The following is an 8,804-nucleotide window of genomic DNA, read 5'->3' as shown; positions in this document are numbered from 1 at the left end:
TAGCCTACAAACATTACAAACTAAACATTGCGCTGTGCACTTTGCACTATTTCTTTCATTCTTTCTCCGTGTTGCATGTGTATGTGTGTACCTGTGTGCCTGTGCACGGCCCCGCGCAGGCGCGTGCCTCCATGCCGTCAGCCAAAACTGTGCTCCATGTATTTTGCCATAAAGCATGTTTCTAAATACAGTGTGCATTGTTTGTCTTACAGTAACATTTATTACACAGTGCATTTACAGTGCTCTGATTTTGCATCTCCTCTAATACACTGTTTTTGATTTCTTATTCCTCTATACATAACACATCCCCGGGTATGGAATAGTATTGAATAAAACTCAAAAACTTGATGATTCCCAGGCAAGCTCTGTAGTTATAAATAACATCTTATTTCTATGATTTTTAAGGGTTAACAAGGGTTTATGAACATTATTCGTGATGAACATGTGAGATAATAATATCCTTGGAAAGTGTAAGTCACACTGTATCTAAAACTATGTGTGTCATGTCTGTTTGTTGGTTTCTCAGCTCAATATAATCTGTTAAAATAATCCTAGAGCTGGACTGCGTCCAGTCAAGACAACTAACTGTCTTTATTATTGAGCTCAGAGTTAAGTCTCGACCTACGTCCACGAGAACAAATGCTCTTGTCCTTGCTGAGGATGCTGGTGTCGACCCGAGAGAGAGTGCACATGCTGCTCTGGTGACCCGGTCGATGTCTTGTGTTTCGGAGCTCCATCTCATCGTAGCTTGACACCTGGACAAAGGGACACCAGCGGAAAGCCTGCTTGAAGCCGGCCCGAAACCTGCGCCCAAATCAACCCCTGACATGTAATCATGCTGCTGTGTACACATACAGTACATGTGTGTTTTGGGGATGTAGGGAAAACTTATTTGTACCCACCTGCTGTTGAGGCAGCAGTAGATGATGGGGTTGTACATGGTGGAGCTCATTGCCAGCCACAGCACTGACAGGTAGACCTGCTGGATGTACTTCCATCTGCTCAGACGCTTGTTTAGACCCGTCACAATGAAGTAGACGTGATAGGGGAGCCAGCAGAGGGCAAAGGTCACCACCACGATGATCATCATCTTCACCACCTGCAAGAGGAACAACACTAATAATATTAGCACGACAGCCATCGTATTAGAAACCTTTCCTCAGCATACAAACTGCAACAGTGCTGCTATCAAGCACAGGTGTACTGTTGACCATAACAAAGTGCAACACTGTAACTAATACGGATGTCATACCTAAGATAACAATAATAAAAACAAAGAATGTAGTAGGAATAGGCGTTATTAGACTTTTTAAACCTAATATGATGCCAATACCTTTTGTCACAATTTTAACAATACCGATACTGATCATACTGATGAGTTGTATTTGTACAATTATATTATCGATACTCTCTTAAAGGAATCAATACCAAATGAGAAGTTTGTCAATATCAAGACATCCCTCCCACAGGATCAATCTGCTCATCCCTAGTAGTAGGAGATGACAACATGAAAACATGGCATACCCCATATACACTATAACAGGAAGCAGGCATTTTAAGATTTATATATTCTACAGGCTGTTCTGGAAAAGCTCAATTTTTGTAAAGAAAAAGGCTTTTGTTATCTAAAAAGGGGGGTTGTAACAGAGAGGAAAAGAGGCTTAGTGTGGACATAATCTGAACATCAAATATGCAGGCTGTAGAACCACAACAATGAAAGATAGTAAGTCTATTTAGGGCTGGGAAGAACTGCAGAGTCGAGGTAATTCTCTATGGGTTTGTCACTACAAGGGATACATGCCTTTCACACACACACATATATATATATATATATATATATATATATATATATATATATATAATTGATTAATTTGATACATTGCTAACATAAACATTTGGTTTAGTGGAACTTTGAATAATTCAGCTTTTTTCCACACTGACAGAAAACCAACATGTCCATGCTCTTCAACTATAGAAACATCAAATTAAGAAGGCAAACCGTGTTTGAAGCCATGGCGGCACATTATCTCTGAAGTAGAGGGTATATTGTCTGTTTTCCTTCATTCTGATCAAAATGAAGTTTCCATTCAAAGAGCCAAAGATGGCTGCCATACGAAGAGACGGAAAGGTCAGCGATGACACATCAGACCCAGCAGGTTCCAGGTAAGACAGATGAGAGAGCAGCATAGAACTCATCAGTGCATTGCAGCACAATGCAGAGCTGTGGGGCATTAAAAGGAGTAGGAGGCTATTATATCATCAGCGAAGGCTCATCTGCTGGATGGAGATGAAAGCGCCTTCGTCAAATCTTCGGCCCAAATGGCATCTTGTCAGTGTGGGCCTTTGAATCAAGTGTGACATTGTCCTGACATTTATGAATCTCTTTCATCTCTCATGGCTCAATTTTGCCAGCAATCAGAGCCTCTGATGATTTCTTTACCTATAAAGGAAGGCCTGTCAATGGCAAAGCTGCACCTGTTGCTGCCTCTATTTCTGTATAATGAATGCGTGTGCGTGTTTGTGGTGTAGCTACGCCTATTTTCAAGCTTTTGTTTTTTAGTTTACATTGATGCTCACTTCTTTAAACTCGTTTTGCAGAATAAATTGAGTTTAATTAAAATGGAATTGAATTAATGAGTGCAATTTGGCCATTTTCAAAAAAAAAAAGTTGCAATACATGCTTAACCAAAAAAAAAAAAAAAAAAAAAATCCCAATCATCGTTAATCACCGGATACTTCCGCAGCTTAACCTTTGTCCGTCTCTTTGAATAATCTGCCATGTTAACCGTTTATCAATAAATTGTACTCTTTAGAGTTAATCCCAGGGGCTGTCTTGATAAATGCACGTCATGACAGCTGTGATGACCTTAATCCCTCTTTAAACCAACCCTCACAGTCGCTGCTGCAAATCACACTGCACAGTCTGGCTGATGATGTCTAACTACAGTGGAACAAGTGCCTCTGCAACTCATGTTTGCAGAGGTCTTTATACTTAACCCACAACTGTGAAGACTGAGAAAACTCTTACTGACTTGGAGTAAAAGGAGGCCACGTTTAAGAACAACAAAACTATTGAAACATCCATTTGCAAACTCTTATAGAACTTGTGCAGTATAATCCAAGTCTCATTTAAACAGTTGTATGCTCAGTATTTACCAAACATGCATTTTCACTAAAATCTTACTACTTCTGCATAAAAAGTCTCTCATCCGGAGGAGTAGCCTGCAAGCTACAAGAGTGTTTGAGCTCTACTCAATGGAATGCACGATCAGAGTTCAATCGCAAAGAATTTCACATGTGGCAGTGTTATAAATAGTGAGGTTTTAGCAGGAATGAATGTGTTTGGAAAGTACTGAGCATACGAATAGATAAATGAGAGTTGGATTATACTGCACGAGTTGTGTGAGAGTTTGCAAATGGACATTTTGATATAGTTTTGCTGTTGTTACATGTAGTCGGCCTTTTACTGCAATTTGTAGAAGAATAAAAACAAAACATCAACAGCCATGCTCGACATCCTCTTGAATAATATCCCCCTCCCTGTCACAAAACATTTTTTTGAAGTAAATTATTTCTTGCTTTGTACATTATTCGTACTGTTTTACGTTCCATAAATTTCAATGTATGTGACTTTAAAAACGATGTGTTCCTGTTAGGGTTGGGATCCAGATCCGGTTCTTTTTTGGAACTGGGTCCAAAGTTCCGGTTCCGGAACTGGTTCCATCACATTTGGCGTAACGGTTCCTGCAAACGGTTCCTAGATTGTTAAAAAAAAACAAAACAAAACAAAAAACGTCACATGCATTTCCATTAGAGTGCGGCACGGGCCGCATATTTCTGTCCAAACCCGACCAAGCCCGACATTATCTAATCACTAAAGCACTGAGTTTGTGTCACACAGTTGTCATGGTTACAGGCTATTTAACAGCCCAGGCGTGCGCCGTGGGTGCTCAGCTGAGGGGAGCGGTAGAAACAAACAGCCAGTGTGTGTGTGTGTGTGTGTGTGTGTGTGTGTGTTCTGTTCAGGTGTTGTCACGTAAATAACAGTGCCCAAGCATGAATGCATATAAGTATTTTTTTATTACATTGCTGTGGTTAATTTGAGGTAATAGTGTTACTGTAGAAATCAGAGAATCACTTTTTGTTGTTATATATTCTCAGGGAGATGATACAAGCTCTAAATCTGAAATACACACCACACACAAATGTGTATTTTCATCTAATTGTACTGTGCAGCAGTTAGAATAAAGTTTTTGTATTTGTATGATTGCATTTGTGTTTATTATATACTTGTTTAAGTATAGCAAGTATAATGAATATAATGTAGGAATCGGTAAGAGGAATCGGTAAGGAATCGGACTGTTAAGAAGGAATCGGTAAGGAATCGGAATCGTTAAAATCCTAATGAGTCCCAACCTTAGTTCCTGTGCTCCCTATATCCAACATTAGGTACAGTCCTAATGGCTTTTTTTGTAATAAATGTAATGTAGCTATATAAATTGTTTTTACAGGTGTTACCCCAGACCTCCACACAGTGATTAAGCTATGGCAAAACAAGTGAGCAGTAGACTATATAGTTGTTTATGGTCCAATATGTGTCTTGATTTTCCCATAACTGTAACGCTCCTTGCCAGCTTTCTCAGTTTTTGGATTCTTCGTTCACCAACGTGGCATGCAAGAAAATGAAAGTTTTCCTCATCCATTCAATGTGACATGGGGCGAGTAATTCATATACAAATGATGATTTTTGTTTGGCCGCATGTGCAGTGGTGGTACGGTGAAAAACTACTTGAGATTTCCCTGACTGTCCTGTCCAACTAGCATGTCAGTGTCTGGTTAAACATAACAGGCTGATGTGAAGCTACATTTGTTATGCAACGTATCATGTTTGTTCGTCCATGGTTATATGATACTTTTGATTGAATTAGATAATAAAAGTGCAAAAAAAAAGAAGATGAAAAAGATGATTAAGTGAATGCCTTTAATACCTGCATTGCAGTCACAACAGCTTTACATGTTACATATAACTGATCAAAGCTGTAACTGGTTCACAGTGTTCTGTCTCACTGCAGACCTGATTACATTTGTTTTGGCGCCTGTGTTTCACTTCCTACCCAATCAGCAGAGGACTTTTAAACGTGGATTGTTAATGCTGTTGGAAACCTGTGTCCTTCCTCCTGGGGGATTGTAATGCAATAATAAAAAACAAAAATACATAAAAGTCTTTCTTTTTGTTTTTTGGTTAGGGTTAAGGTTATGTTGTCATTTCTTTCTTGTCTTTATTTTCTACAATAAGGGAGCCAATCTTTAAAACATTTTTTTTGTCATTAAGCCCTTATAACATTTAGCCTGTCTCTTTTCTGTAACATGTTCTCACAGCAGCCTATCAGCTGTCCTTAGACAAGTTAAAACTGTCTTGGTAGACTACTAGTTGAGTAGAAATGTATAATCATAGCTGCCAGTTACACATCATTTTGTTGTCCTATCATGAAATCCGTTAAAGAACGCTCTTAACTTTACATTTAAACCCCAGTTTAGACCAATGATTCTCGTCGAGACGAGTTGAAACAGGCAGCTACTGGTGATGCGCTGTTCTGCAACATTTCATCTTGTCGCAAATCATTGGACTGAACTGGGCTTAATGAGGCAAAACCTAATGTACATAAACACACCTGTTTGCTTCCCCTCCAAAGACACACAAACATAGTGCAAATAAAAAAATGTTAATGCATTAAATAAATGTGAGTTTACCTTCCTTTTAGCCCTGAGCTGTCCATGATAGTTATCAGATGAGTCTCCTGGGATCTCTCCTCCCCACAGAGTGATGCCCACGATGGTGTAAGTGATGCCCATCACCACTAGGGGCAGCACGTAGACCAGAACTGTAACTATGATATGATACCTGTGAAAGTGGAGAAACTCATCACCAGCATATATTTTAATTGGTGGGACAATGATGAACAATGACCTATCTTGAGTTAAAGACAGACACAACCAGATGACACACTGGGAAATACACATTTAAGAGACCAGATTACAGCCAAGCTTTGCCATGATGATGAAGCCTGACATAAGCTAAATGAAAGGGGTTCATCAGTGTTCTCACATGAGGGGGTCACCAGCCATTCGGGGCCAGGCCACGTAGCAGAGGGTCCTCCGGGGCAGAGCTCGGGTGGTGGAGTAGTAGCAGAGAGGGAAGGCCAGAACTACGGCCAGACTCCATATACAGACGATAACTCCCATAGTGGCCTTCGCCGACAGACGAGGCTTCAGGGGGTGGATGATGGCCATGTACCTACAGGTCAGAGGTCACAACATTAGCCTGGGCTATAACTTTATTTAAGATTTCAAACATGCAAAACATAACGGTTTCAGCACTTCATGCAAACCTGAACACAGCTAGCATTTTGCAAAAAAGGTTGATTTATTCACTATGTTGCTCTGATGAATATTTGTCTGAAGACAAGATCATCAAACATTTTATTTAGTATAAATTTGTTACATCCAGTCTGCTGAAGTTTGTCTTTTCTGTAACATTTTTGCTAACTTTTCCTTGTCAAATAAAGGCTTATAATGTTGATATTCTTTCGAACAAAGTCCTTCACCTCCCTGCATGTTTTATAACACTGAAATACTCACTGACAGTAGTGTATAAGCTGTCCTTACCAGACAAGTCAAAAGTGTCTTGGTGGAAACCAGGTGAGTGTAAATGTATAATCACAGCTGCCAGTAATACGCCATTTTGCTCTCCTTTCATGAAAACTGTTAAAAATAATCTTTTACATTTGCGGTGAAACATAATGTATATCCATACATAATCTGCAAACACACCTGTTGACACAACTTAAGAGAAAAGGTGTAACTATATAGAGTGTAAATGAACATACAATCAGTTAAGGTATTAGTGATGATACTATTGGTCATCATAAATTCAACCATCTCAGACATATATGCTCTCAAATACACGTAAGTTGTAGTTAAAGTCAACCTTCTTACAATCACAAATGACTGTATTCTAAAACTATGAATTTGCATTAGGTTTTCTATTGTTACAACTGAATATAAAAACACAGAAAAAACTAAAACTTTCTGAAATAATTAATTAGGGTCATCACATGTACTGTATATGCAGCACTGTAGCACTCTTAATTTTAAAGATGGCTGAAAGCTTCAGTGTGTAAAATACAGGGGAATTTAGTGGCACCTAGTGGTGAGGAATGCATTTTGCAACCAGCTAAAACTTCTCCCATTTAGAATTTCTTCCCTCCTACACACCCCACATTTTCTGCTTTAACTTTTGCTCTTGTCCTGCAGCGTTTCCCCCAGGAAACACCGTCCCACTCTGTTAAACTATAACAGTGACCAGCCATGTATCATGCCAATGTTAAAGGATGGATTTTTCACCAGTGTCTGATGCGGCAACTCACTGACCAAGCACTGGATTTTGACAACTTCAGAGTAAGACTAGGTTGGCAAAAGTGTGAATGGCTGAATCTGGAGGCAGTGTTTAGTTTGTCCATTCTGGGCTACTGTAGAAACATGGTGGTGCAACATGGCAAGGTAACAAAAACACAGTTCTTATTTTCAGGTGATTATACACTAAAGAAAACATACTGCTTATATTATATTTAATTTCTGCCGATATATCCCCCTACATTTTACACACTGGACCTTTAAATAATCAAGACATTTAATGTAGGCAACCCTTACATAGGTAAACTGACTCAAGTTAATGCATTCATTAACCAAGTTACTGTGAAACGCAAATTGTAAAATACCTTAGATAGGGTTTCTACACATTTTCCATTTCAAATTTCCACACTTTCTGTACTATTTCCAGACTTCTCAGTAGATTTTTCAGATCATGTTTGACTTCTGAGTACAGATAACTGGATGTTCATTATGTAAACAAATACTTTTAAAATCCAACTGTTGAAAAAGTGATTGCCAGAAGATTGTAGCCAAGACCTGAAGTGTAGCATACTGAATAAATAATATCATATTATTGCTTCCCCATATTTTTAAATCTTTATTATAAATAAGAACCGAAAAAAATGTTGGAAAAAAGACAATTTAATTTTCATGGCGTCTGTGCAGCACTGAGTCCATGAAAACGACGATGGCATGGTTTCCTTGTGTTGAAAAGACATTTCGTTTACTTTTCTGATCATTACATATATCACTGCATTACTCAAATGTTCAATGATAACACTTAATGTATGGTATCATCTTCCTCATACCTGTCGAGGGCTATCGCGGTCATGGAGTAGATGCTGGCGAACACAGCGGTGACCGGGAAGAAGTTGTGAAACCTGCAGTACACCTCTCCAAAGTACCACTCTCCGTGCGTCGCGTAGATAAAGTTGACGAGCGTGTTGAAGGCAGCCATCGACACATCAGCAAAAGCCAAGTTCAGCAGGAAATAGTTGGTGACGGTTCTCATCCGCTTGTGCGCCAGAATAATCCACATCACAATCAAGTTTCCGAAAACCGCCACCGCCAGCACCGTGCTGTATGCCACCGACCACAGCGCCACGCGCCACGCCGGCTGCACGAACTGGTTGGTCAGATTCCTGGTTGTGTTGGATTCATCCCGTCCAGAGGCCATTCCTCAAGTGTCCTCAGTCCGATCTGCTTTAGCCGGGCTGCTGGCAGGCGACATAAGTCACTGTGGCACCTCTGATGCGCAACATACGCGCCTGGTTAACATGTGACCAGAGAGACGGAGACAGAGAGAGAGAGTGGTGCTGATGCAGACAGTCTGTTATCACTCAGAGATGCTGTGGTGGATAGATTGAGTCTGA

The 8,804-nt window shown here is 39.8% G+C and overlaps 1 protein-coding gene across 1 annotated transcript; it reads right to left on the bottom strand.

Moving 5' to 3' along the window:
* Window positions 1-481: 481 nt before the first annotated feature.
* LOC117255767 (neuromedin-K receptor) lies at window positions 482-8,652 on the bottom strand. Its single transcript, XM_033624944.2, has 5 exons — window positions 8,241-8,652; window positions 6,107-6,295; window positions 5,752-5,902; window positions 903-1,099; window positions 482-804 (listed from the first exon to the last, which is right to left on the bottom strand). The coding sequence occupies exons 1-5, from the start codon at window positions 8,606-8,608 to the stop codon at window positions 582-584; spliced, it is 1,128 nt and encodes a 375-aa protein (XP_033480835.2). The 5' UTR covers window positions 8,609-8,652; the 3' UTR covers window positions 482-581.
* Between the last annotated feature and the right edge of the window lie 152 nt (window positions 8,653-8,804).

This window comes from Epinephelus lanceolatus, chromosome 3 (assembly GCF_041903045.1).
Source record: "Epinephelus lanceolatus isolate andai-2023 chromosome 3, ASM4190304v1, whole genome shotgun sequence".
In the NCBI taxonomy this organism is placed as follows: domain Eukaryota; kingdom Metazoa; phylum Chordata; class Actinopteri; order Perciformes; family Serranidae; genus Epinephelus; species Epinephelus lanceolatus.
This window is presented reverse-complemented; position numbering and strand designations above follow the sequence as displayed.